Below are 27,853 nucleotides of genomic sequence, written 5' to 3'. Positions count from 1 at the left end.
CATGCCCAGTTCTGGGCCTGAGGGATGGCCAAGGCACAGCTCTCCAAGAGGAAAGGAGGTGCGGACGGGCTTGCAAGTACTGGCTAAGAGGCTCACATGTGCAGGGCAGGCCCTAGGCAGATGTGGGAAAGAAGGGGTCTCCTCTTCCTGCACCACCAGGCTCTGCACAGGGTCCGATAGTCTGAGAATTCTACATTCAAAGCTGGCCTTCCTGGTTGCTGTGAAAGTGTACTTGTCAAGGTAGGAAACTAGAACATATTTTATTTCACATTTTGTTAGCTTGATTTATAAATTGCAAATATTTAGACATATGGTACGCGAGCCTCCATCTGTACTCTTGTTCAGTCCCATATATCCCCACCACCTTCTGCCTACTCTCAACACCAAATGTTTACTGAGCCCTTCTTCTGTGCTGAGCCCCCAGAGACTCCACAGAGGGAAGGGCACTGTCCCAGCACCCAACCGCGACCATCCACATGGGAGCAAACCTCATGCTCCTAAACAGGGAAGAGCATAGGGTGAGAGGTGAGGGCAGAGGCCTGGTCTGCTCCCAACCCCTAGGGAGGTGGGGACCTTCCCTGCCCCTGCCTGGGCCTTGGTTTTCCCATTTACACAAGAAGTCCTTCCAGCCCTGAGTAACTGAGAGACACAGAGTCAAATCCAGGACCCCGAGAGACCATGAGCTGGGAATGGGCAAATAAGGCTTACCAGGCACCACGGTGTGGAACTGAGCACTCTGCCCTAGGGAGGTACCGTCACAGCCCCATGCCACTTCATTCGTTCATCCCACAAACACGGCAGTCACACCTGCTGTGCAAGGCACTGAGCTCTCCGAATCTGGCAAATATGGGAGGATAAACAGAACAAGCGCACAGAAAACCAACACGCAAAGCAAGATTTGGTGAGGGTGCCCAAAAGAGACCTTCCCTAAGCTCCTTCTATCCTTGCAATCTCCGGCTCTTACGTCTATTTCCTGGATGAGAAAACAGAGGCCCAGAGATGTAAGGGGCTTGGTCAAGACCTTGCGGCTTAGAGCGCACCCAGAGCTTGAGGCTTGCCAGAAACGAGGTTTCGGATTCCCGCAGGCTCCGGCCACTGTCCCAAGCTGACCAAAGCTCGGGAGGCCGGGTCCAGCTCCCGGAAGGTTGGAGGGAGGTGAGCGCCAAGGAAAGGCTGGGCCAGAAGACGAGCCGGCCGGGAGGCAGGGAGGGGCCTGGCGGGGGGCGACCGGGTGGTTCGGGACTACCGGGTGCGCAGCCCCGGGCGCCCGGAGCGCAAGCGGCTGGGTGCGCGCGAGCGGCAGCCGCGCTCATGTGGGTCCGCCTCGGCCGGGCGGGGGTCGGGCTTCGAGGCGCCGGCGGGGGGCGAGGCGGGGCAGCAAGGGCGGTGCTGCAGTGCCCGAAGCGGCGGGCTGGGGGAGCTGTGCCCGCCTGTCCCCAAGGCCCGGGCTAGGACCGGGCAGCTGGGTGGCCGCGCCTCTAGCCCGGCCGCGCTAGGCGGCGCGCAGCCAGGCGTGCCTGGAGCGGGCTCCGGCCCTGAGTCCTCCCGGGCGCCCGGCCGGGGAGGCCCCCGGAGAAGCCCAGTCCCGCGGGCCAGGGCGGCCGCTGCCGCGGTCGCTCCGGCCCGCCCCCGGGGGGTGTCCCGGGCCGCTGGGCCCGCCCAGGTAACCCCATCCTCGGCCCGCCCCTGGCCCGCCCCCCCGGCCGCCCGCCCGCCCGCCTCCGCCGCCGCCGCCGCCGCCGCATCCCGGCTGTGGGGCGGCGCTGACAGTCTGGTCCGCGCCGGGCAGCGGGCGCAGCAGCGGGCAGGGCTGACGGCAGGCACGGAGGCAGAGCCCCGCCGCGCGCGCCCCGGCCCGCGCCCGGCGCCGTGCCCCAGCCCGCCCGCGGGGCGCCCACCTGCCGCCCCGACGGGAGGCCCCCCGCGGTCGGAGCCGCTGCCCGGGGCCGGGCGCCCGCGGCGGCACCATGAGTCCCCGCTCGTGCCTGCGTTCGCTGCGCCTCCTGGTCTTCGCTGTCTTCTCGGCCGCCGCGAGCAACTGGCTGTAAGTCGGGCCGGGACCCGGCTGGGCCGGGCGGGGCGGGGCGGGGCAGGCCCCGGGGGCAGCCGGCCTGTGCCAGGCGGCGCGGGGCAGCGGGCGCGGGGACGCCCGGCAGGTGTCTCGGCGGCGGGACGCGAGGCTCGCTCGCCCTCTCCGCTGCCGCCGCCACGGCCCGGGCCTCCCTCTGGGCACCCCTCCTGTCCGGGTGCGGCTCCCAGCCCAGAGGCGTCAGGGGTGGCGGCGGCGTCCGCACCCATAGGCGGACTGGGGCTCCCGAGAGCGCGAGGGGCGCGAGCGCGGGGCGGCGACCCGGGTGGGGTGCGCGGCTTGGGGCGCACCCCGGGCTCGGCTGACAGGTCGCCGAGGAAGCCCATTACGGAGAAGGACTCTGGCTCATAATAGCAGGTTAATCCCGGGAAGTCCAGGAGCGAGCTCCCCGCGCCGAGCTGCGCGTCGCTGCGGGCTGGGCTGGAGGCGTGCAGGGACCTGTTTCTGCTTGGGGGGCGGGAGCCAGGGATAGAAGGAAGGAAGGGACCAGGACACCCGGCCTCGGCCTCGGAGAGTCCGCGGCGGGCGCTGGCCTTGTTTCCCTGGGGCGGGAAGAAACTCCTCCCAGCACTTGAAGAGGACAACAGCCCACCACCTCCCTGTGTCTCACCTAAGGAGAGAGGGGTGGTGACCGGTGACCTGTCTGCTTCTCCTTTGCAGGGCCTGGCTCAGGGGACTCCCTGGGAAGGGACAGAAGGTTCACTGGGGGGGGGGGGGGGGTGGGGGGGGGGGGGGGGGGGTTAAAAGGGGGGGGTTTGGGCGGGGGGAGGAACAGGAAAGCAGGAAGACTCTAAGTCCTTCTTCATCCCCCCATCAGTGACGGTTCCCCAGGCCCCAGGCTTAACCCTGGCCCCAATCCCTTCTGCCCAGAGCTCTGCCCCCATCCGCTGTGGGCAGCCAGTGGGGAGCCAAGCTCCAATATTGATCTGAAAAGCATGAGGTGGGAAGGGGGATAGCCAACAGTGTAGCTGGGGTTTCCATGGAGACAGCGGGAGGGGAAAAAATTCTCTCTGCATCAAGACTAAAGAACAAATATCTCCCATGAAATTGCCCTGAGTGTCCAATGGCTGTTGCTATGAGCTCACTGCGGCCAGCCGGGTCCCTGCAGGCTGGAAGGAGTGTGTTCCTTGGGGTCAGAGCCCCCCAGGGCTGGGGGGACGGAGGTGATGTGGAACTCTCCCAGCTGTTGGGAGAGCGAGCGACTCCCAGGCAGCCCAAAGTGGCTGTGGAGCTTGTTTTTTTCTTGGAGCCTTAATTCGATTAACACTTCGGGGGCAGTGGCAAAGTGTGCAAAAACCAGGGTACCACCCCTCCCCCCCCATGACCCCCTCAGGCCATCCTCCTGAGCAAGGACGAGGTCACTGAGCTGAGGGAAGGAGCTGATTCGGACTTGGGGTTGGGGGTTGGGGGGGACCTGGGGCTGACCCTTGAAAGCGGGCGTTCAGAGCCACGGTCTCCAAAGGGAGCGTGAGCATCAGAAAGAACAAGGACGAGGTGTGACCCACCAAGCACCATGGGCTACGAAAAGGAGAAAGAAGTGGCAGCTCCAGACTCCAACCCAGGTCTTCAGAGAAGAGAGCAACATCCACAGTGAAACGTCCTTCAAAGGCACCTAGGGTTTGAGCTCCTTTCACAGATGAGGAAACTGAGGCCCCAGAAGGGGAAGCTACTGACCCAAACTCAGAGCAGAGACCTGAACCCAGGTGCTGATTCCCGGACAGTGACATACCCGCTTCCCTGAAGCCGTCCCCAAGTTGAGCTGGTGTGGCCCAGGTGGTGTCACCACCCACCCCACATCTAAGCCCAAAATCCCATCCGGAGAGGCAGCCCCAGCTTTGGGTCACGCCAACCATGGGGAATTCCAACAGCTCAGTTCTCGGGCTTGCATCGCGGGGGGGGGCGGGGGCGGCGGGGTGAGGAGGGGCGGCCCCGGAGGGAGAAGAGAGGTTGGCAAACCTGTTCTCAGCAGTGGTGATGGTTCAGGTTGCCACGAAGCAGGACTCTGGATGACCCAGCTCACTTCTGCTCCACCCCAGGCTCCGAGCCAAGGGTCCCTGAACAGCCCGAGACAGGAAGAATGGGGGCTTCCTGGGACCCCTACCAAACCAGAGAGACAGTGATGGAGAAGCAATCTCTGGGCACATTCCAAGACCGGATCATTTGCCTTATAATTAGCAGCCTTCATCCCTGGGACAGGGACTGAGCCGGCTCAGAGGAAACTAAGCATCACAGCCTGGCCTTCAAGGACCTTGGGTCTGGATAAAAGCAAGACAAAACCACAGATGGGTGGGACAGTGTGCATGCTACCGCCATCAGAGGAAGGGTTCAGTGTGAGCCGGAGCAGTCACAGAGGGGACTTGGCCTAAATGTGGCAGAATCATGACAATAATAGTCATCATTATAATAACTCCCACTATACTCTCTAAATAAATCATCTGAATCCAATTCCACAGATGGGAAGATGGGGGAATCACAAAGGTCATCACCCAAAGTTACCTAGCGAGTCAACGGCAGGGGTGTCTGACCCAAAAGCTGCCTCTAGAAGGAAAAGCTTTGGGCAGGCAGATGTCCATCCAGGCACGGTAGGTAGTGGGCATTACCTTTTCCCGCGTGAGTTACCATGGAGGTCTGGCCCTGAGAGGATGGCGGGCAGTGTTCTCAGGGGGGCTGTGCCTGGGTGTCCATCCCCATTCCAGTACCTGCCGTTAGGCTTCAGTCCAGGGTCAGCTGGCTGGCCGGTTGCAGGAGACGGTGCTGTCTGTTGTCTCAGAAGGGCGGGTGGCCTGGCGGGGAGGCCAGGTGTCCCGCTGCGTGCAGCTGTTGGGCAGGACGGAGCCTGGAGCTGGGAGGGCTCCACAGCCTGAGGCCTGGGCAAGCCCAGAGAAGCTGGAAGCTGTTGATTAGACTTGTGTCTGGCACCCCGGGCGAGCTGACAGCTTGCGGCAGCTCCTACCGCCGACGGAAGGATGGATGGATGAGAACAATCCGTCAGTAGAAGGCCCGGTTCTGCCACAGCTGGCCTCAGAAATAGCCCTGAACATTTCCTCTGACACAGGTTGTGCTGGTAGTTGAGAGGCTGGGGTTCCAGTCACTGCTCTGTCCCCCGCCCCAGGCTGGCTGGTTCTGGGTGAGCCTCTCTGGCCCCCTGGGCTCCAGCCTTAGCACGTTTCTCTGGACTCTCAGTGAAAGTACCAGGGAGAGTCAGGGAATAGATCAGCTAAGGTTTCATGACTGTCGATTTTCTGAAGGAATACAGCAGTGCGCTGGGCCAGGGCCCTAGCAGAGACCCCTGATGAGGGTGAGGTAGTCTCCAAGAAAGCCCGCAGTTCCATCCCCGGTCTATCCCTGACCGGCTGATTGACCACGGACAGGTTCCTTAACCTCTCTGAGCCTCGGGTTCTTCTTCTGTTTAAGTGGCGCCCACTCCTGGGCAGTTGGGAGGCAAGTGTGAACACACACACGCAGAGCGGCCGAGTGCCCTGTCAGGCACGCCGTTGGAAGTGGCCCCCGTGGCTGCCACTGGAAGCTGAGGGTCACCGTCGCGGTGATGGGGAAGCCGTGTCCTTGTTTACAGGGATGACAGAGAGAACGGGCCTTTAGGGCGCTGCTCCCAAGCCCTGTGTGCTCCAAACCGTTCTGTGGGGATCCTGCACTGTCACACGGGCCACCTCCCTGCTCTTCAACCAGGGCCCCTGCCCGGGCCTCGGAGAGCCAGGGAGGTCCAGCCCGGCAGATCCTGGCGGCCAGAGAGTATTGTCTAGATGCGCCCTTCAGGGCGGCTTGGTGGCATCTCACCTTCACTGGATCTCACTCCCCACAGGTGTGGATCTCCGGCCCCAGCTCCTGTGTGCCTACGTGCCCAGCAACGGGGTGGAGGGAGTGACCCCCTTGACCGTGGGCACAGTGAGGCCTGGCGCTCCGGGTGCAATTCACTGAGCCAGGGATGGGCAGAGCCTGCCCAGATGTGCAGTGCTGGGCCCCACAGGTAAAGGTGTGGCCCATCTCCCCCAGGAAGTGTCCCCCAACCTCCAGCTGCAAAGGGTCCCTCCCTCTCTTCTAAAGAGTAAACCCCACTTCCTGGAACTCCTCCCCTCGCTCTGGGCGTCAGACCAATCACCAACACGTCCCTTCATAGTTGGTACCAGGATCTCCTGAGCCGCTCCGTTGATATTTGGGGCCTGTCCTGCGCACTGCAGAACGTTCCGCAGCATCCGGCCTCTACCTGTCAGATGCCAGGAGCACGCCCGGGTGCTCTAGACAGAGCCAAATGTCCCCTGTGGGGAAAGATCACCCCTCGTTGAGAGTCAGGTTTACGAAGCACTTTCGCACCCGTGACCCTATTAGAACCCCATAACCTCTCCCTGCTTTTGGAGGAGTCTGTATTCTTTGCAGCCCCATTTCAGAGACCCAGAGGTGCGGTGACTCCCCCAAGGACATTATGCAAATCAGAAGCAGAACTTGAACTTGACTTGCTCTCACATGTCCTGATCTCCTGGTGCTTATCCCCTGCCTAGAAGACTGTTTCGTATTATATATAACCATGGTCCAATAGCATGGCTCGTAGTTCCATGAGGTTATAAACACCTGAAGGCCAAGGTTGTGGCCCAGATGGCTCTCAGAGTCCCAGTGCCCGCTTGAGTCTGACAGATCCAGTGCTCAGTCAGTACCTGACGGCAAAAGGAGGGAAGGGATTGTTCACTCTAGAGGGCTTTAAGTTTTTGCCAAAGGGTGCCCCATCTTCAAGATCTCGGGTAGAAGGGAAGCTTCACTCTACAACCAACCCATGAGTCTCAGGTGATGCTAAGAGGGGCAGAAGTGGGTGTCGGGACGTAGGGCTGTCACCCATGGGGCTGCTGCTCTGGAGACCCTCGGCTCCCCTGCCAGGCATACCCCCTGGAGCCTGGCTAAGCCCTTTCTCCCCCTCACCCTCCGTGGCAGGGCCCCGAGCCCAGGCTCTGCCCGAGGGGTTTACTCAGTGGCGGTAACCACCCAGCTGTCTGCTGTGGCCTGACTTTCTTCCCTCAGCCCTGGATTAGCAGTTGAGCAACGCAGCAAACATCTGACAAGACAGTGTTCCCCAAACCTGTTGAAACTCGCCCAATTCGGGCCCTGTGGGTGCGTTTGCAAAGCTGAGAGTTTACGCCAAGCCTCCTTTTCTTGTTCCTCCCTCTGGGAAGAAGAGCTTGGCCTGAGCCAACGGGGCACGGGGTTGGCTGGGGAGCCACGGAAGGGGGTGACAACTGCCCGCTCACCATCAGCCCCTCTGGTCACCCCTGCTGCAGAGGAGCCCAGAGCCGCCGCTGCCCGTTTGTTCAGCAAGCTCAGCTGGAAGGTGAAGCCGGGACCCCACGGTTATGGTCCAGATGTCCTCGCAAGTTGCCAGCTTTTATCTCTGAGTCCTGAACTGCGTCTTCTGTGATTCAGCCAAACCCAGGAGAAGGCTCGCCTCCTGCTGTGACCCCACCGGCTCCCCCCTTTCCCCATCCAAACCCTCTCCACCTCCCCCATCTCCTGGCAAACTTGAAACCAAACTATGTTCTAAAAGTTCCCCTGACCAAGTTATGACCCCCGCAGCCGTGGAGGGGACCTGGTCTGAGCTGAGAGGGAAGGAAGGTGGGTAGGAGGAGGGAGGGATGTGATCAGAGTGGGAAGTAGCCTCCCAACAGCCAGCCGCTCACAGCACACAAGGGAAATCTGGAGAGGCCCCTTAGAAGCAGTGGGAAATTTCCAGGGAAACTCCAGGGGCCTCTTCCTGCGGCGACTCCTGGATGATCTTTTCAGACCCTCTTTCTCCCTCTGTTCACACACAGGACCTATCATGGCAGGGTTGTGTTCCAAGAACCCTTCCCCGAGGGCTGGCAACAGGGAGGTACTGCTCTTGAGTCAGGGAGGCCCAGAAGTCCTGGCACCCCAGGCACAGAGGACCAAGTCAAGGCCTTCAGAGTTCAGAGGGTCTCTGGAGATTATCCGTTCAACCCCTTCCAGCAACACTGAAACTCTAAGCAGGGCCATGCCTGGTCAGCCCCATCCAGTCCTGTCAAATGCTCACTTGTGGAGACCGACCAGGCCAGGCATCGTGCTAGGGACGTGGGGTCACACAGCACATTCGTGCTAGAGCTGGAACTCCAGGCCAGGTCTCCTGACTGTCCTCCCAGAACTTTCCCTGCAGCCCCACACCCTCACCAGTCATCCTCTGTGGGAGGTTATGAGCAATGGAGCAAGGAAGAAACCAAAGTTGTCCTTGCTGCCTCGTTGGGATAGGGGTGACGGTTTGACCACAGGCTCATCCGGGATGGGGCCCTCAGAAGGGATCCACCAAAGCCAAGGAACTCAATGGAAGCCTGGAGCCACCAGAGCTTGAGCCCCACTCTAGGAAGCCAGCGCCCGACCTGGACAGCTCAGCTGGGGATTTAGCCCCTCGTCCTGGCTCCTGCCCCCTGGGCTCCCACAGCCGATTGAGGGAGGACCGTTCAGTGGTTCAGTGAGCTAAGGTGGGTCTTTGCAAGGGAGAAGCTCTCCATCGCCAAATGAGGGGGCAAGGTCAGGAAGAGCCCGAAATTTGACACCCACTCACCCCCACCATCACACCTGCCCCACGGAGAGAAGGAGAAGTGTCACGTCCCGGCGCAGCTCTGGGGCCATCCGGGCTCAGGTCTGAGTGCCTACTTCCTAGGCCTGAGTCAGTCACCCACTGCCCAGGAACACATACTGTGAGATGGGAGAGGGGCCCCCACACAGGAAGTGGGGGGCACGGAGCCCTCGGGAATGACATGGAGGGAGCTAGGGCACCAGAGCGTGGGAAGTAATGGAAACTGGAAGCAAAAGGATTTTTTAAATGGGGTTGCAAGGACTTCTGAAGATCAGGAGCAAAAGAACTGGGGTTGCCGGGAGACAGAAGGCGGAGAGTGGCCTGAGCTACAGCAGTGGGGGCTTGAGCTCCAGAAAAGGTCGTCATTCCCCTGAACTGAGGAAAGGTCCGTGGGACCTGAGCCGAGCATCGGGGACTCCAGAGTCCTGCCGGAGCTGTGAAGAAGGCAGAGGGGAAACCGCGCCCAGCACCCCACAACCACCGTGTCTCCGAGGCCGGCCCCTCCTCCCCAGCTGCCCCTCCTGGGGTCCCAGGCCAGTGGCAGCCACTCCTTCCATGGGCCCAGAGGCTGCTGAGACCATGGGCCGGCATACCATCGAGGCAGCCCAGCAGCCACTGAGACACCTCCCTCCCAAGTACCCCTTGCTACTGAGAGCAGGGCAGATGCCTTTGCAGTGGCCCCGGGACTGCAGCGGGACTCAGCAACAGAAGAATGAAGCCACCTTTCTCAAATCACGGTCACTGCCAAAACGTCAGGCCCTGGGTACCTGGGGCCATCTCCGGGTCCTGATCTGCAAGCCTGGGCGTAGGAGCCGGAATGACCTGATGGGCTGCGTGGCCTCGAACACATGCCTCCCGGAATCCGAATCTCGGAGGGGGTGCCACGCTCCTGACCAAGCCCACAGCTGCACCACGGATGTGTTCACACAGGTGACTGCTGTCTGTGAGGCGTAGGGGGCAGGGACGTCCGGTCCCTCCTGCCTAGTCAGCCTCGTCCTGCAAAGGGCTTCCAAGTTCCCCGGGCACAGCAAGCCTGCTCTGGGCCCCACTGTCCCAGCCTCTGATCCCCTAACAGCACCTTATCCCCCATTCCACCTCTCAGGGACTTCTGGTCCCTGGAGGGTCCGTCTGATGGGCCGAGTCGCTGGCACACATCCTCTAGCTCTGTGGACTCCGTCAGGAGATTCCGTCCAAGCTCTGCAGTCGGGGTGGGGACTGAAGTGACCCCCCTTTCCCAGTGGAAGCATATCCTTCCCTCAGACTGGCGAACCCAGGTCTACAGGCGTGGAGGGAGCCGAGCCAAAGAAGATCAATGAGCAGGACGGGTCTGCAGTCCAGCGGGGGGCCCAGCTCAAAGGACTGGGAAGGGGCTTCCAGGCAGTAGTGGTGATGAGGACAGTGATGATGAAGGTAAATGTCTCAGCGATGGCCATGGTGACCACATAACATACTAAGGCTGCCGACAGGGGAGCAGTGTCTGCTGTGTGGACGCTTAATCCGCTGAAGCCTCCTGAGGAGAGACCGATTATTCTCCCCATTCTACAGATGAAGACCCTGAGGCTCCTAGATGCTCACTAACTTGCTTCCAGGAACACAGCCAGGATTCTGACCGCCATCTCTCTTGCACAGTGCGCCACCCTGCGGGCCGTGCGGAAGGATAGGTCTCCGGGACGGGGCCACGTTGGGGAGCGGGCAGCCCGATTCGGAGACCGCGCATGCAGAAGCATCCGAAGGCCCGAGGGGAGTTGAGGGGTGTGGTGACGACCTGAAGAAGCAGGCACTGGCCACCCCCAGGGAGAACGCGGTCCCGGGTGGGGTCTGTGGCACGCGTGCCTTCGCCCGGCCTGTCTCCCCAGGAGGCTCGCCGTTGGGCAGGCGCTGCGGCTCCTTCCGGCTCCTCCTCCCGCCTGCTTGGCCTCCTTCCTCCAGGGTGTCCCAGGCACTGCCACTCCTGAGGAGGCTCTAAATGTGGCCCAGGCAGGCAGGGAGGCCAGAGGGAGGGGGCAGAGAGGCCTGGGCTGGCGTCCCAGCCCCCACCTGGACACCCGCAGGGCCAGGACCCACGACACTGATCTGCTTGGCCTCCCAAACACCCCAGCTATTTCCCGTCCCCTCTCCTCTGGACGCGCAGAGTGAGAGCTGGAGAGCAGTCGGAGAAGTGTGGATTTTCCTCTAGGAATTTGTATATTTTTTTAAAAAAGCAAGCAAACCTGGAAAAGCTTGGGACAAGCCCAGCTAATTTTAGTTTCTAATGAAAACAGCAGGTGGCTGAGAGGATCTGATCTCCCTGGCAGGGCCAGGGCCTGGGCCCTCCAGCCTTGCAGGCTGCGGCACGGGCCGGCGGGGACGGCCTCCTGGGAGAAGCCTGCAGGACCTGCAGCCCCCCGGGTGAGGAGATGGGGGCACGAGCTGGCTGGCAGCGGCAGCCGGAGCGGCCCAGGCTGCTGGGGTAACCTGATCGATGGCAGGGCTGCGGCGAGAGTCCTGGGCGGCTGGGGCAGCAGGTGGCAGATTGCTAAGCCTGGACTCAGCAGTGGCAGGAAGAAGCCTAAATTGGGGCAAGGCAACCCGAACGCGAGAACAGGCAGAGATGGTCGAGGCCCTCCACAGACCTGGCTCTCCAGCTCCCCAGAAATGGCTTGTGCAGCCAACATCCGAGCCCGGCCCAGCTCTAGGGTCATCGAGGGGCACATGTGTCTCTGGGGGAAAGGCTGAGCCACCTTAGGGTGCAGGGAAGGGATTCCTGAGGCCCCCAGGACCAGTTGGGTCTGACCCCTGACCGTCTCCAAGCCCACTGCAGGGCGGGAGGCAAAGGCAGCCCCCAACGTACTCCCTCACCCCTGCCCTTCCCTACCCTGCCAGTAGGTGACAGAGGGGGACAGAGCCGTCCGTCACACCGCAGGCATTGACTGAACTCCTTCTGTGTGCCTCGCCTGTGCCGGGCAATGAGGAGGCCATGGGCTGGACAGACACTGAAGGTAGTGTCAGCCCCCCAGCCGTCAGACAGGGCAGACCCACAACCAAGATACAGGGGAGACCGAGCTCCGTGTCACTCACTGGCTGTGTGACTTTGGGTGAGACCCTCCACCTCTCTGGGCCTCAGTTCGCTCCTCTGTAACAAAACACACCTGAACCAGATACCCAGACCAGCAGCGCAGGCAAGGGCCTGGGGTCCCAGGTCTGTCCACCCCATTCCCAGCTGCATGTCCGGTCGCACCAGCCAGCCCTTCCCGGGCGAGACCAGGGATCTGACAGAATCGGGTGGGGTGGAGCTGTGCCTCCTGTGGCATGGAAGGGGACAGCTGTTGAGCCAGATGAAGGCAGGGGCCGGTGGCAGGGGGGGTGGCTCGGGTGCCGGCCATGGGGCAGGCACGCTCCTCAGCGGAAGAGGGTTCTCGGCTTCTTCCTGGAAGCTGTCTTGGTGACTCACAGCCGTGGCAGCCCACAGCTCCCCTACAGCCCTGTTACTGTGATTTCAGGCCGCCTCCCCTCGTGGAGTCCGGACCTAGGAGAGAGTGGTGGGCAGTTCCCGGGGTGGACTTCATTTCTCACTCATCGATAGGGGCTCCGTCTACCAGCCCGGCCGGGGGCCCCCCCAAGGCTGTTGAGGCTTGGACAGCGCCCCCTCCCGGTCTGTAGAAGGAGGACTGCCCCTCAGACAGTGGGAAAGGCCACACAGACCCGCCAGGTTATGGTCCCCACGAGAAAAGGCTCCAAGTAGGCAGGGACTTGCCCACGGTCACACTGTGGGCTGGTGGCTCAGCCAGGCCTCCCCAGCCTGCTTCTCCTGCCCTTGAACACCTCCCTTCATCAGGAGCCAGGAGCCCGTATAGCCTGACCTGGCCCCTTGGCAGGACGCAGAGGGAAAAGGGGCTGAGATGGGTACAGGCCAGCTCTGTACCCCCATGTCGCTCAGGGAATAGGGGCCCCCACCCTTATCCCAGAGGTCAGGCCTGGGTCTGAGCACGAAAGGATCCAACTTGAGGCCCAACTCCTTGTCCCCTCACTCACGGCCTCCCAAGTATGGACCTGGCCCCTGGCCAGTCGCTGGGCTCTTGGCGCCCCCTGCAGGCCAAGAGCACCAGGTGGGACTAGCTCCACAGGGGGACCCCCTTTCCTCAGCTGGCCCAGGCAAGAGGAGCACCCATACAGGGCTGAAGAGCCAAGTTTGGCCCCATCCTGTCCAGCTGCAGTCTCCCTGCGCCCCTCAACCATCTTCCCACCTTTGTCTCCCCTCTGGGAGGCTCAGGCTCCTGCCCTGACCCTACCAGTCTCTGTGCCTCCCCTAGAGAGGACCTGGTAGAGAAGACGGGGAGGTCCCCCAGGAGGCAAGGAACTTGGGGAGAGGAAGGGAAGGTTGGACTGCCTCAGCCCAAGACCACCCACCTCCTACTCACCTGTGCTTCCAGGGAAGGGGGGCTCCTCCTGGTCACACCTGCCGTGTGCCCGGCTCAGAGCCAGCTGCCTCAGCCACGTGGAATTGCTTTCTCTCACGGCGGCCCTCTGGGAGAGGATCCATGCTCACCACTTCTAGATAAAGAAAGCTAGACTCAGGCCCCACAACTGGGGTGTTGGGGGAGGGGAGCTGATGTCACGGGGAGGAGGAACAGGGGTCCCAGAATCACATCTCTCTCGGGGGCAGAAGGAGGCATCACTGGTGGTTAGCCAAGAGCTTCCCCTAAAGTGCCATCCAGGACCAGCCTGGCTTCCCAGCTGCTCCTGGGGACGTGCGAAAAGCCCAGGTGCCCACCCAGCCCCACCTAGAGGGAGACCCAGGCCCCTGCGTTTTCAGCAAACCCCGCACACCGGCCCCGCCAGATCTGAGCGCCATATTCCTCTGGTCCAGCCCGCGTGCCTGACAAACAGAATCCACCTGCCGCTCAAACACCCCCCAGCGGGGAGGGAAGCCGGGCTACCAGCGGGCAGACCACGGGCTGCACCTTGACCAGCACCCTGAGGTTGAGCAAACCCAGCTCCCAGCAGCTTCTGCCCATAGAGCTCAGGTCTAGTGCTCGAGCCGCTTAAAACAACGTTGGGTCTAGCACAGGCTGTGAAACCAGGCAAAACCAGGTTCAAGTCCTGGCTCCACCTCTTACTAGCTGAATGACCTTGGGCACAACGCAAGGTACTTAATCTGTCTGTTCCTCAGTGTCCTCCTCTGTAAAATGGGGGTCCATTGGCTTGCTGAGGGGATAAATGCAATAATGGAAGTAAAGTGCTCAGCCTGGTCCGAAGGTCCATCAAAGTGAGCGACGCTTAGGACCATCGTCATGAAAATGTGCCGTATCTTAGCGGGGCTCTCTGTGAACTTCTCTCTTTGCTCTCCATTCATTTACTTCACTCAGCGAACAAATGGCCAGTTCCTGACCCCTGCCTCGGACCCCTGGCCAGACCGTCTGTCACACACAGGACCCCTTTTGCTCTGATAACAGTTCCATGACTTAGCCAGAACCAGAGGTAACCTCCCCACATTACAGATGAGAAAACTAAGTCCCGGAGGGTAGTGGCCTTCCCCTTTGGACAAGAAATTCGTGCAGCTTACCTTATAGGAGCAACAGCATCTCTGCCCCGTACTCCAGAAAGCTCCCCCCATCCCAGTCCAGGGTTGTTAGCCAAGTTATGGGGGAGGAGGCGTGAGGAGGAGGGGAGAGGCTGGTTCGCTATAGAGTCAGGGACAGCTGCATACTTGCTCTCTTTGGCCAAGGATGTTAGCGGAGGGGGCAACAGGCTGAGGGCCTGTGGTTAGAACCCAGTCGTAGGCTTGTTGGACCTGGCCTTCAATCTAGATCTGCCCTCACAAGTCAGGTGACCCTTCACCTATCTGAGACATAGCTGGCACTTAGTAGGTATTCAGCTAATGCATATCTCTTTCCCTTGAGGGGGACTGCTCCTTCCTGACAGGGCCTTTCCCCAGCTCTGCTCCCCTCCTGCTGAGCATTCTTGCATCTTGCTTCCCACTCCCTTGCGTCCTGGCCCAGGCCACATAGGGTCTTTCCTCACACGCGGCAGAGTCTGGCCCTCAACCCACCAGGGAGGACAGGCAGGAGGAAGGCCCACAGGGCTTGAAGGGGTTCGCAGCTCAGCTCTGGCACATGCTGTCTGTGTCACCCTCTTAGCCTTCATGCTGGAATTGGTAAAATGGGCATAGTAATTACCACCTCACAGACTGGGGGCGAGAATGCAGCAGGAAGCAGTGACTGCCACTGTGCGTGGCACATAGTGGGTGTTCAATGAACAGTTGTGGTCTCTCCTGTCCTCCCCTGAAACAGACGCTTTAGAGCCCCCTGCTCCCCGTAGGCCTGGTCCCAGAGCCCTTGGACGTGCATTACCTAGCTTGTGGTCCTCGTCATAACCCCGTGAGGTGGAACCAGCATTGGTGCCCCATCTCCAGGCTGTTAAAAACTCAAGGGGATGAGGGAAGAGCATGGCACACTGTGTTTTTTAAGCTCTCCTCCCCCGCCACCATCCCTGTGCTAGTACCCGGCTGCAGCCCCGATGCTGGCCTCCACCTGGTACCCGGGGATGCGGCCGGCCGTAGCTTGGGCTGGGCTTAGGTGGCCAGGATCCTTGCCTGGAGGTGGGGAAAGAGAGGCACACTAGGGGAGTGGTCTCAGCCTCGCAGCCAGAGGGACATGACAGGGTCAGAGCCCCAGGGTCACGCTGGGGTGGAGGTTCTGTCAGGGTCCCTCCTTGTGCCCAGCCTGCTTTGGTGGAGGCAGAGGCTTTCTTATGCAAGAAGCATTCCCCCTCTGGCCCCAAGAGCCAGGCAGGGGAGCCTGTCTCCGGATCCAGAGAGAAGTCACTGCCAGGACCGGACAGTAGGATGAGTTGGTTCCCGGAGACCTGGGCTGGGCACAGCCCGGTCCCAGCAGTGGCAAGAGGAGAAGGCGGGCCGCACGGCACTTCACCCCACCGCCTTCTCCCCAGGTACCTGGCCAAGCTGTCCTCAGTGGGGAGCATCTCGGAGGAGGAGACGTGCGAGAAGCTCAAGGGCTTGATCCAGAGGCAGGTACAGATGTGCAAGCGGAACCTGGAGGTGATGGACTCGGTGCGCCGAGGCGCTCAGCTGGCCATCGAGGAGTGCCAGTACCAGTTCCGGAACCGGCGCTGGAACTGCTCCACGCTCGACTCCCTGCCTGTCTTCGGCAAGGTGGTGACGCAAGGTGAGGGAGGGGCTCGCAGGAGGGGCAGGGGTGGGCAGCTCCCTGGCAGGGTGGACAGGTGCTCGGGAGCCGGCTGTCACTGAGCAAGCTGAACCAGCGCGTGGCTGGAGCCAGGGACTAGGGTGGGAAGGCCAGCGCGGGGGGTGCTGCTCCTTGTGGGTGCAGGTCTCTCTCGTCCGTAGCGCTTCAGTCCCCAAGCTGCCATCCCCGTTCTACCAAGGAAGAAACCGAGGCTTGGGCAGGGAGAAGGATGGATTGGCCCAGAGCTTCTCAGAGGGTGAACCTGGGGCCCAGACCCCCCAACCCCATGCTGCTTTGACGTTAACCCTTGGCCTCCTGGGAGGAGGCCATGTGGACAGCCTTACCGTGCCCGGCTCTGAGACCAAGCAAGAGCCGCAACCCGCTTCTGTCCTCCTGGAAGCAGTCAAGTCAAGCCCAGGAGGGGCAGGAGCTTCCACGCCCATAGCACAAACTAGGGACTGGACCCCGTTTTAAGTACATGCTAAGTCCTCTGGCCTTGGAGATGGGCTTCCACATTATAAATGAAGAAACTGAGGCACATGGAGGTTCAGTAACTTGCCCACGGTCACAGAACTAGCAAGTGGCAGAGTCGGGGCTGGGGCCCATGCAGGCCAGTTCCAGGGTCCTGCTGTCACCCATAATGAGAAGATGCCGTGATGGGGGGGGCAGACACGCGAGCCTCGGGAACACAAGGGTAGACTTCTCCCCTGGCCAGGAATGGGTGCTCGGGAGAGAGCTTTGCTGAGAAGTTAGGCCCTCCACTGAGATGAGAAATACGAGAAGGCATCAAGCCAGAGGAAGGTGGGCAGGGCAGAGGGAACGTTCTGTGCAACTGGAAGGCTCCTTGAGAGGTCACTGGGTCAATCTGCTGCCCTCGAGGAAGGGCTGTAAACCAGCTGCCTCTTTTTCTACTTCCTGAGCATGAAACTGACACTCCGGAGCTACTAACCATCCACGGGGCCCTTTGACTCACCAGGCAGCAGGAGGGCATTGCCTGGGCCAACCTTTGTCTTGGCACCTGTGGCCCTGGACAGCCAGAGCTGCTGGGCTCGTGGCAAACCGTTTGGATGTTGTTGGAAACCAACTGTGATCGAAATTTGGAAGCAATTCTCCAGGGAGCTGGCAGAAGCCAAAAAGGCACCATCATGCTTGGCATTACTGAATATTGCTACTCCGGGGAAGCAGCAGAAACCCAGCAAATAGCCTGGTAATGGAGGATCTCCCCAAGACGATGGTGCCACTGCCAGGGCCTGGGGGCCACTGTTTGACGAGGCCCAAATACTAGGCTTAAACTGCAGACTCTAAGCACGGGAAGGCCCGTGTTTGGAGTTTTAGGGGCACGTGTGGTTCCCTGTGCCAGGCCCTGTCACAGCCCCCGTGCCTTTGCATGTGCTGTTGCCTCCACCCTAAATATTCACCCCTCTTTCTCTGCCAGCTCAGCTCTTCCCTCCCCCCAGCTTCTCCCCAGCTCCTACAACTGGGCAGTTGCTTTTTCCTCTGGGCTCTGAAGCTCTTTGCTCATGCTGGGGTTGTTTTTTTTTTGTTTGTTTTGTTTTTCTGGGTTTTTTGGTAATTTCTTGTTTTGATATAATTTCAAACCTACAGGAAATTTACCAAAAAAATTCTTTCACCTGTAGGCGATACATTTCTTTTTGTATTGAGGTATAATTTATATACAACATTATATTCTTTTGAAGCATACAGCATAATGACTCCACATTTGCATATATTACAAAATGATCACCACACGTAATGACACATCTTTTTTCTTATGATGGGAATTTTTAAGATCTACTTTCTTTGCAAGCTTCACATGTGCAACATGGGATTATCAGCCATAGTCACCACGCTGTACATGACGTCCTCATGACCTACTTATTTTGTGACTGAAGTTTGTACCTTTTGACCCCCCTCAGCCATCACACCCACCTCCTCACCCCCACCGTTGGCCATCCCCAGTACGTTCTCTCCGTTATGTATATTGGTTTTTCCTATGATGAATTCCCATACTACTCTTGACCTAGATTGACCAACTGTCCACATTTTAACCCATCTGCCTTATCAATTTCTCTCTCCACCCCTTAATACAAACGCACGCACATACATACCTGCCTAAACCACTTATGCTCACATAGCTTTCATTACACCTTTTGCTTTTATTTTTATTTTGAGAGAGAGGGAGCGAGTGTGCAGGTGCACAGGGTGGCGGGAGGGGCAGAGGGAGAGGGAAAGAGAGAATCTCAAGCAGACTCCGTACCTAGTGCAAAGCCCAATGTGGGGCTTGATCTCACGACTTGAGCTGTAATCTAGAGTCGGACACTTAACCAAGTCACCCAGGCACCCCTCATTACATCTTTTAGACTAAACTGTAATGCCTGTCCCTTCCCCCCCCACCAAAGCCTGAGCCCTTCCCATGGCAAGGTGTTGTCTCATTTACCTGTTTCCCAGCATATGGCAGAGCCTGGCATGGAGGAGAAAGTCAATGGATGTCATTCAGGGGCAGCAAGTCAGGGCAAGGACTCAAAGGGGCAAAGAAAGGGAGGCATGGGGTCCAGGCTGGCCCGAAGCAGGTGGGGAACCCCATGGAGAAGTGCCTTCCTCACTGGTATTTGCAGCATGAACCAAGGAAGGGCCCACCCTTGGCTCAGCAAGTTTGGTTTGGGGAACACTGAGAATTAATCCTACCAGGCTTGGCTGCCACCTGGTCCGGACTAAAGTCTGAGTGGCTTGGTCGAGCATCCAGCCCCCTTGGGGCCAAGTCAGGCACCCCAGAGGCACCAGGCAGACACCAGGTCTGTCTGGAGGCGGGGTCTGGGCTCTTTGCGCTCGTCCATCTCTCTACTCTTGCATTTGGAAGTGTTAATTTGTCTCCACTGAGCAAGAGGGACTTGGCCATCGGCAGGTGCCGCTCTCGGAAGGTTCAGAGGCTCAGGAGGTAGCTGCGGGAGGGGCATGGGCGGGGTGACCTTGGACGAGTGGTGTTATCCCGAGCCACAGCGCCCAGGCCCGTCACAGAGATGAGCACGTGTGCTTACCTTATAGGGCCCGTCAGGAAGGTCCCATGACACCATGTGTGGCAGCACTTAGGGTACGCCCTGACCCAAGAAGAGCCCTTCTCCTCACGGGCACTGGGGAAATCCACAACGGCAGCAGCCAGGCTGGGCAGGCCCTTTGCGAGGCCACCAGCTTTTGGGGTGATGGCAAGGGTGAGCTTGGGTTGGTGCCCACATTCATGAGCTGCGTGGCTGGGGTCATAGCCTCAGACATGGAGGAGGCCCAGGAACCGGGTCATCCTTGGACAAGAAAAGGAACCCCATTTGTTGATGGCCCGCTGTGTGCCGTCTGGCATCAGATCACCCTCACGACAACTGGATGTGTGGTGGTGTCCCCCACTTTACCACCAGGAAGGGAGGCTCAGCAAGCAGAGGGTGGTGACATACCCACCCAGCTCCAGGACCTGCCAACTCTTGGCTCTGAGATCTCAGACAAGGTCCATCCCCTCTCCTAGCCTCAGCATCCTCCCCGTAAAGTGGGGACGATCCCAGGACCCACTTCCTGGGATTCCCATCAGCCAGAGAAGGTGCCTCTGAAGGGCTGGTTGACTCCCCAGAGCCCCCCAAGGCTGACATTGCCTGAGGTCTCCCAGCCTCCGCCCTGCACGCTACCACCCCCAGCAGCAGAGGTCACCTTGCTCCTGGCCTACTAAGGGGAGATGGATGTGAGCTAACGGTCACCAATGAGGATAGTGTGTGACTGAGGGCCGAACCGTATGCTCTCGGCTAAATATCTAGGAGAAATTGGGGGCAGCCAGGAATGGGGTCAGGTGGCAGTTCTTGCTGAGCAGGGGTTAAGGACCGGATGTGGGATGTCCTCTGTATGTTTTAGTCACGCTTTGTCCCAGAGCCTAGCGTAGCACCTACACAGAGTAGGTAACTGATGAATACGTGTTGATTGAATAAAAAGGATCTGAGGATGGGAAGGTGAAGCCCTGTAGAGTCTGGCAAAGTTTCAAGGTCATGCGTAGGACATACTGGGCTCCCAGAGCAGGCTGGCCTGAGCATGACCGGGAGAGCTAGGAAAGGCAGTGCAAACTCTTCTCCTCTTCCCTCCATCTGTGGGCAGTGCCATGCCTCTGCCTGCCTCCTCCCATCCCATTCTGTGACCTTGACGGAGGCCTGTCCTGGGAGAGGGTATTCAATGAGCCCTCAGACCCTCCGGCCTCTGGCTGCCATGGCTGGGAGGTGATGCAGTGCGCTGGCCAAAGCAAAGTAAGGATTCAAACCCAGGCCCGCCTTCCCACCCGTGTGTCTAACGTCACCTAGACTCCTTACTGACTGTAACATCAGACTGGATTTAAGATGTGAAGGCTTTCTGGTCTGAGGCTGTGACTTACCAAAACCTCTGCCCTCACCTTGACCCCCAGTCCTGGCACCATGGTGGGCCCCATGAGGGTGGGAACAGGCCTTCCTTCCGGGTGACCTCCAGAGCCAGTCTTTTGGGGTCATCAAGTTAGTTCCAGGTAGGCTGGGGTGGGTTCCCAGAAACATTCTGTCCCTGGGAGCTCCTTGAGGACAAACCCCCCTCAGTATCCCTGGTGCGGAGCATTGGGCCTGGCTCCCGGCGGGCAATCAGCAAATGTCTGGCGAGGGAGCAAGCAAGGCACGTCCCTGCCCAAAGGAAGCTCTCAGCCCGAAGGCAAACATGCAGTCAAGCACCTGACCCTCAGAGGGTCGGTGCCCTAGGACCTCTGTGAGCAGGTGACTAAAATGGCATTAATCACACCATAATCACAAAATAGGTCTCGAGTGCCCATTCTGTGCCAGGGACTAGACTAAGCACATTCTGGACTTCACCTCATTGGAGTCCCATGGCCCCCTCTTGAGGTCAGTACCATCAGCCCCATTCTGTGGCCAAGAAAACTGAAATCACACCCCTAGAAAGTGGCTGAGCGAGGAGCTCGAAGGCCTACGGGCTGCGCATCTAGACCCTTTTCCAGCACTCACCCGTGTCCAAGAGCCACTCTGTGCGCAACCCTGTGCTGGGTGCTGGGCGGGCAAAGGAGAAGAAGGGGGGCAGCCTGACCCTAGGAGCTTCCAGTCTGGCCGCGAGACACTTAGAAGGTAAGACCTGCAGCCTGATTCTGGTCCCAGGGCAGGCAGGCCAGCGAGCATGCAGGCAGCCCTGGGAGTCCCAAGACGGTGGGCAGGAGGGGTGGGAGAAGTGCAGGGCCCGGCCTGCCTGGGCAGCACTCTCTTGCCCTGTTAAGAGTGGAGACAATGAGGCTCACAGAGGACAGTCTCGCCACTATTGAGTCTTAATTGACTTTCCCCTGTCCTACATGGTCTCTTAAATCCCAAGAGACTTCCTAGAGGTGGTTTCAAGGAAAGGTGAGCTTTTGCAGCTAAGAAAAACAAAGGAAACTGGGAAGGCAGGCTGGGAGCATGGAAGGGGAAAGGACGGGGACAATGTCCTCAGAGACCAGTGCCTGTCTTGCCCCATCTGCTAGGACTCCCGCTGGGTCTGCTTTGGAAACACTGAGTTATGCCTGAATGGCCCTTCCACCAGGATACCTGCCTGGCGCCCAGGGGATCACCGTGCTCGAGGCTTCCTTTCCAGTCCAACTCAGCGCCCACGGCTTCTCCTCCCAACTTCCCGCTCAAATGTCCTTCCTGCCAACATCTGGGAGAGACGTCGCACATGATGTGCTCGGAAGTCAGACAGGCTTCAGTTCCTGTTCCCACTTAGCTGCTGACCAGCTGAGGGACCCTGGACAGGCCACGGAGCCTCACTGCTTCCTCCACAGAGCAGAGCTGGAGAGAGCTGGGTGCTAAGTTGTCATGAGCCACGGACAGCACATGGAAAGGCCCTGGCACTCAGGAGGCCCTCAGAAAGGGTAGCTACTCCTGGGTTCCCAGGACAACTCTGAGTTCCCAGCCCCAGGCCACCTTCGCACTTTGGGAAAATGGCCCTGAGGTGAGACCCAGAGGGTGCACATTGGAGCCAGGGGAGTCGGAAGAAAGGAGCTGGCTGTCGGATGTGGCAAATGGCTTTATGGAAGAGGCAGGAGGTGGCAGAGGCGGCTGGCACCTTTGAGATTTCTGCCTTACCGCCGGCTCTGATGTCCCCGGAGGACAAAGCCAGGTCTGTCTCTGCTGCAGCTGGAATAGGCAAGCCTCCGACCAGGGGGCAGCTCTCTTCCACAACGCGTGGGGCCTCCCTCTGCTACGCCTGCAGGCGTGCCGCTGGCCCCTTCTGCCTCTGCCGGGTGGTCCTAGTGAGCGAGGCTCCAGCCTGGGCACCCAGGCAGAGGGGAGGGACCAGGAAGGGCCATAGCCCTGGAGTTGAAGGGCTGGACCCAGAGCTGGAAGAGGCTGCCAGAGCCACTGCTGTGGGCCTTTGGGGGTATGGTGGCATGGCCACATTCTCCAGGCCTTCTGGGGCCTCCTGTGCTGAGCCCAGGCCAACTGCTCAGCATCCCCCAAGGAGGAGCCCACAAAACGGACCAGGCTTGGTCTACAGCACATGAGAGTCAGGGTGGACCTAAGAAAGCCCTTCTTGGCTTCACACACAGGAGGTGGGAAGAGATGCCCTGCATGTAGACAACGTCAAGGGTGAAAGTTGCCGGAGTTAGAATACCAGTCCCATGATTTACTTTTCCTGGCTGGGTACTGTTGGTCCAGTTGCTTCACCCCTCGGTGCCTCAGTTTCCTCGTCTATAAAACGAGGATGAAGCTTCTACCCCGTTGGGTTGGTGTGCAGGGTATATAAGTGATGTACAGTGCTCAGGCCGTGCCCAGCACAGAGCGAGCGCTCTACAAGCCTTTGCTCTTGCCGTTCACATTTTCCTTCCAGAATCTCTTCCTTCAGGCCCACTCCCAAGCAGAGAAAACCGTAGTGTCCTGTTCCCAAGACCAGGGCAAGGGGGACCTGGAGTCCCAGTAGATGGCCGCTGGTCTGGGGAATGAGGCAAACTCACAGGGAGCCTTGCACACCAGGGCTACCAGCACTCAGGGGACACAGGGGGGATGAGCCCAGGGATCGGAAGGACCAGGGGCTGCCTGAAAGCCCAGAGAAACAGAAGTAAGGACCACACCCAGCCCAGAGCTGGGGCCACCCTATCAGTCCCTATTTCCCGCCGGCCCTTCCCCCCCTTAGTCTTTGGGGCAAAGATTTGTGCTTGTTCAGGGCTGGAAATACCAGAAATACCAGAAACGAAAGTCGTCCCTCTTTGGGCAGCCACAGCACAGAACCAACCAACATGACCCTGCGACTAACCTCGATTAACTTGGAGAGGATTCCATCCCAGGCTGTCGAGGCCCGGGTGGCTCCTCCAGCCAAGCCCCCTGATGCTGGCCCAAAACGGCCAAGCCAGGGCAGAGGGAGGGCAGTAGAGAGTAGGTGGGGGGCCATAGCCCCAGCTCAAGGGCTGAACAGGGAACAGGGCGTCCTGAGCCATTGGGGCCCAAGCTGTCCCCCATCCCAGGGCCCGGCTTCTGTTGCCTGTCTACAGACACGGGCACAGAGGAGGTGATTGTTTCCATCTGACCACGGCAACTGCTCCCAGGGGCAGCCGAGAGCACAGGCCTGGGTGTCACAGTGGTAATTGCCAACCACGGGGCCAAAACCTGCCCCCCTTCACTCCTGCGGACAGACACTCCAGCAAGAGACAGGAGGACAGTCACGGGCACACAGAGGCCCTCACAGGGCCTAGAAGAGGAGCAGGGCCTGTCTGGTCACACACCCAGCCAGCCATGCGCACATGCATTACACACACACACACCCCCACCACCACCCACAGCCCCAGAAAGAGGCTCCACAGCAGCTACACCCCAAGACACAGTTCCTAGGAGGATAAAAACACCCATTCAGGCAGGGGAGGAGGGCAGGCACCAAAATAGAACTGCCAAGAAGTCATAGCACGGGAAGGGGAAGAGCAGGGACAGAGGCGGACAGACCCACGTTTGGGTCCTGGTGTTATCACTTCCTTGCTGGGTGCCTGGGACCAAATCACGTCCCCTCCCCAAACTGGCACTTCACCGTCTGTGAAATGGACATGAATAAGGCTCCCAGCAGCGGAGGACACCCTCTCCTCAGCACTAGTCATGGTTAACAGTGGGGGCTGCTGCCGTGACAACAGACCCTCAGCAAGGTGTCAGGAAGCAACACGGCCTCAGCAGAAAAGGGCTGGGCCAGGGCGAGATTGCAGGGGGCCCCCTCGGAGTGCCGGGGGCCAGTTGGGGGGTCAGCAGGAAACAAGCAGAGGTTTCAGAGAAAGCCAGAGCTGGGCTAGCGGCCGGGCTCTGCTGTCCAGCCTCGGCAAGTCAGCTCACCTCCCGAGCCTGTCTTGTCTCCCGTGTGGTGACGCTAACAGCACTCGTCTCCCGGACAGCTTGTGAGAACAGTGTCCCTTGGTAGGTAAGAGCACTGAAGCTGGACTGCGCTGTGTGAGCCCAGAGGAGGGGACTCATCCGAGAGGGAGATAGCGTGGCACCGCAGGGGCGGAGGCAGCGCTGGAGGGCGGCAAGCGACCCGATGGTTGGTCTGGGCGGGACCAGGGCGGCGGCTGGCGGCACCTCCTGGGCTCCCATGGACCACTCCCCTCGACCAAGGAGGGTGCGGGGCAGAGCACTGAGACCCAGCCCTGCCCTCCCTCTGCCTCTCACAGGGACTCGGGAGGCGGCCTTCGTGTACGCCATCTCTTCGGCAGGTGTGGCCTTTGCAGTGACACGGGCATGCAGCAGTGGGGAGCTGGAGAAGTGTGGCTGTGACCGGACAGTGCATGGGGTCAGCCCGCAGGGTGAGTGTCGGAGGGGGGAAGGGGGCGAGTGGCGGGCAAGGACCTGGGCCCTGCCCGCCACTCACTGCGGCCACGGTGCGCCCCCCCCACCCCCGCAGGCTTCCAGTGGTCAGGATGCTCGGACAACATCGCCTACGGCGTGGCCTTCTCCCAGTCCTTCGTGGACGTGCGGGAGAGAAGTAAGGGGGCGTCGTCCAGCCGTGCCCTCATGAACCTCCACAACAACGAGGCTGGCAGGAAGGTAGTGCAGCACATCCCCTGCCACCATCACCGCTGGGGCAAGGGCAGTCTCGGCAGGACCCCCCGCACACTCCCCTCCCCGTGCGCCACATGGGAACACCTGTTCAGGCTCCCACCAGCACCAGCACCCCGTGGGCCAGTGGGTTAGGGGCGGCGGGTGGGGAAGCGGCCAGGTGGGCAGGGATCACAGAGCAGTATGTGCCCCTGACACGCCCACCCACATGTCTGTGTCCCCACACACACCGTTCCAAAGCAGCAGAGCTAGGATGTGAACGTGGCGTCAACAGAGACCACGTGCCTCCTCCACACCTCCTCCCCACGGCTCCTGGGCAGCTTCGGTGCAGCGGTGCTGTCCCCCGTCTTGCCACTGGTCACTCACTGTCCTGTGTAACTGTACCCTCTGAAATGCTTCTCCTCCATCTGCACCAAGTGCCCCAAGGGCAGGGACAGTGTCTTCAACTGTCCCCAACCCAGCTTACTGGCCCACCCCGGTGTACAGCAGGTTCTTAACACAGAGGATGCACGACAACCTTTCTCCAATTCTGTGGCACTTCCCCCAATCCCCAGCCCCGCCAGCGGCACCCCCACCGCCGTGGCCCCTCCCCAACCCCTTCCGTCTCCTCATGGGCCCTCTCCCCTCCCCGCCCCTTGCAGGCTATCCTGACACACATGCGGGTGGAGTGCAAGTGCCACGGGGTGTCGGGCTCCTGTGAGGTAAAGACGTGCTGGCGAGCCGTGCCGCCCTTCCGCCAGGTGGGCCACGCACTGAAGGAGAAGTTCGACGGCGCCACCGAGGTGGAGCCGCGCCGCGTGGGCTCCTCCAGGGCGCTGGTGCCGCGCAACGCGCAGTTCAAGCCGCACACGGACGAGGACCTGGTGTATTTAGAGCCCAGCCCGGACTTCTGCGAGCAGGACATGCGCAGTGGCGTGCTGGGCACGCGGGGCCGCACGTGCAACAAGACGTCCAAGGCCATCGACGGCTGCGAGCTGCTGTGCTGTGGCCGCGGCTTCCACACGGCGCAGGTGGAGCTGGCCGAGCGCTGCAGCTGCAAGTTCCACTGGTGCTGCTTCGTCAAGTGCCGCCAGTGCCAGCGGCTGGTGGAGCTGCACACGTGCCGGTGACCGCGGCACCCGCGCCCGCCTCGCGGCCCGGGGAAGGCCAGTAATTTAAACAGTCCCCCTGCACCTACCCCAAAAGATACTGGTTGTATTTTTTGTTTTGGTTTGGTTTTTGGGTCCTCATGTTATTTATTACCGAAAGCAGGCAGACGGCCCCGAGGGCACCAGCCAGGGCCTCTCTGAACCCCGGGCCTCTGTGGCTGCTACTGACCAAAGGGACCTTTGCTCATGCCTCTGGCTGTCCACATGTGGCCACTGCTGACCACTCGGGTGCTATCCGTATCTGTTTTCCTACTTGCAGACTTCAGCTGGGTGACAAGGAGTGTCTGCCACATGCCGACTTACCCTGCCATCTCAGGAAGGAGGTGGCCCTAAGGCAGGGGGAAACCAGTGCCATCTTGATGGAAGCTGTACCCCTATACACACACCCGGCCCCTGGCAGCTTCAGCCTGGTAGCCCTGTCTCTCGAGTCCCCTGGAAAAGGGCAGGTGCCAGCTCAAGGGCAAAGGGTTCGCTTCAGCCCTCCATGAGCAGCTGGAGGTCAGTCTCGGAATTTCCAGGCAGGAAGAGCAGGTGAGACAAGGGCCAGGGAAGGCTCCAGTCCTGCCCTGGAGCCCAGCCCACCCAGCCTCCCCATCAAAGAGGGGAAGCTACCACTCCCTGGTCCTTCCCAGGCACCAGCTGTCATCCTGGATCAGAGGTCCCAGCCGGGCCTCTGCAGGGACACCTCTATGTGTGTCTCCTCACGGTGCCGCTCCTCTGTGAGAGAAAGAATGGAGATCACACACGCAGAGGAACCAGCCAGTTAAAAAGCCCTTTCCCACCCATTACTTCCCTCACTGAACCACATTTCCTAAGTAAATACTATGTTCTAGGCCCTATCCTGGGCCAGCTCATAGTGTGATCACAACAGTCCTGGGAGGTGCAAAGACAAACGTGCTTGTGTCCATCTCACAGCATCGGGGACAACACTCAGCCAGGTTCCAGAGCGAGCTGGCTGCAGAGGCACAGCCAGAAGAGCCCTGAAGCCAAGGAACTGCAGGTCTCCTTGGGTCTGAGCCTTGGGGAGCGGGTACCAGCTGGAGAAGAGGGGCCAGGAGGCAGCAGAAGCCACAGACTATAGGCTGGACCTAGCGGCCACTTGGTTCCAAGCAGCACAACAGGCTCCAAGGGAAGCAGTGGACAGTTAGAGGGCTGATGAAGTGAGGTGTCAGCTGCTGCGGCACCCCTACCCTCGGGTACCCTGGGCACTGAAGAAGAGTCCCCAAGAGAAAGCACCAGCAGGCCGGGCCTGGCCCCAGCCAAACCGGCAGGAGCACAGCCCAAACTTCTATGAGCAGGACATGCACACAGTAGGACTTGTCCTGACCTCACTGCTGCTTCTCAGGAGGGCTCCCAACTCCCAGCGGAGCTTGCTGGAGACCCAGTCTCCAAGCTGCCCCCTTAATGGGGCTCCAGGCTCCTGGTTTGAGGTCTTGGGCTCTGGGATCCCCACTAGAGATTCTCAGACCCCAAGTCTTGGCTCCAGGGTTCCATGTCTGAATTCAAAGTCCCAGACTGAGAATACGGGCTCTGGTAGAAACTCTCCTCCAGGCCTTGTGGTTTGTGCCTCCTGGTGTTGGCTCCCTCACTAAAAGAGGGTCAACACCCTTGGCGCCCAGCCAAGCTCTCTGCTCAGTGTCCATCCAAGAAGGCCAAAACCAAGTGAGCTGCTGCAGCCACACTGGAATGAGGGATAATCTTGGGGCGGGCAGGCTCTGATGTGGATGAAAGCTGAGCCCACTAAGTGTCCCCACAGAGGCCCAGCTGGGCTCACTGCTCCTCGGGCAGTCTCT

General features: G+C 60.0%; 1 protein-coding gene across 2 annotated transcripts; it reads left to right on the top strand.

Moving 5' to 3' along the window:
• Positions 1-1,755: 1,755 nt before the first annotated feature.
• Positions 1,756-26,559, top strand: WNT4 (Wnt family member 4). Of its 2 annotated transcripts, none has more exons than XM_032863695.1 (5): positions 1,756-2,044; positions 15,606-15,841; positions 24,528-24,659; positions 24,758-24,900; positions 25,653-26,559. In XM_032863695.1, exons 1-5 carry the CDS (start codon positions 1,968-1,970, stop codon positions 26,019-26,021), a joined length of 957 nt encoding a protein of 318 aa, XP_032719586.1. In that variant the 5' UTR covers positions 1,756-1,967; the 3' UTR covers positions 26,022-26,559. The 2 variants fall into 2 exon arrangements, with proteins under 2 accessions (XP_032719586.1, XP_032719584.1); XM_032863693.1 differs by having other exon boundaries at positions 1,757-2,044; positions 25,554-26,559.
• Positions 26,560-27,853: the final 1,294 nt, after the last annotated feature.

Source organism: Lontra canadensis, unplaced genomic scaffold (genome assembly GCF_010015895.1).
Source record: "Lontra canadensis isolate GAN:19392208 unplaced genomic scaffold, GSC_riverotter_1.0 scaffold25, whole genome shotgun sequence".
Classification (NCBI taxonomy): Eukaryota; Metazoa; Chordata; class Mammalia; order Carnivora; family Mustelidae; genus Lontra; species Lontra canadensis.
This window is presented reverse-complemented; position numbering and strand designations above follow the sequence as displayed.

What these genes read in the sequence shown, in the direction of transcription:
- WNT4 (XM_032863693.1), top strand. Translation starts at nt 1,968, where the DNA reads ATGAGTCCCCGCTCGTGCCTGCGTTCGCTGCGCCTCCTGGTCTTCGCT. An exon ending in GCCGCCGCGAGCAACTGGCT is followed by an intron (nt 2,045 to 15,605) that starts GTAAGTCGGGCC and finishes CCTTCTCCCCAG; the next exon opens with GTACCTGGCCAAGCTGTCCT. An exon ending in CGGCAAGGTGGTGACGCAAG is followed by an intron (nt 15,842 to 24,527) that starts GTGAGGGAGGGG and finishes TGCCTCTCACAG; the next exon opens with GGACTCGGGAGGCGGCCTTC.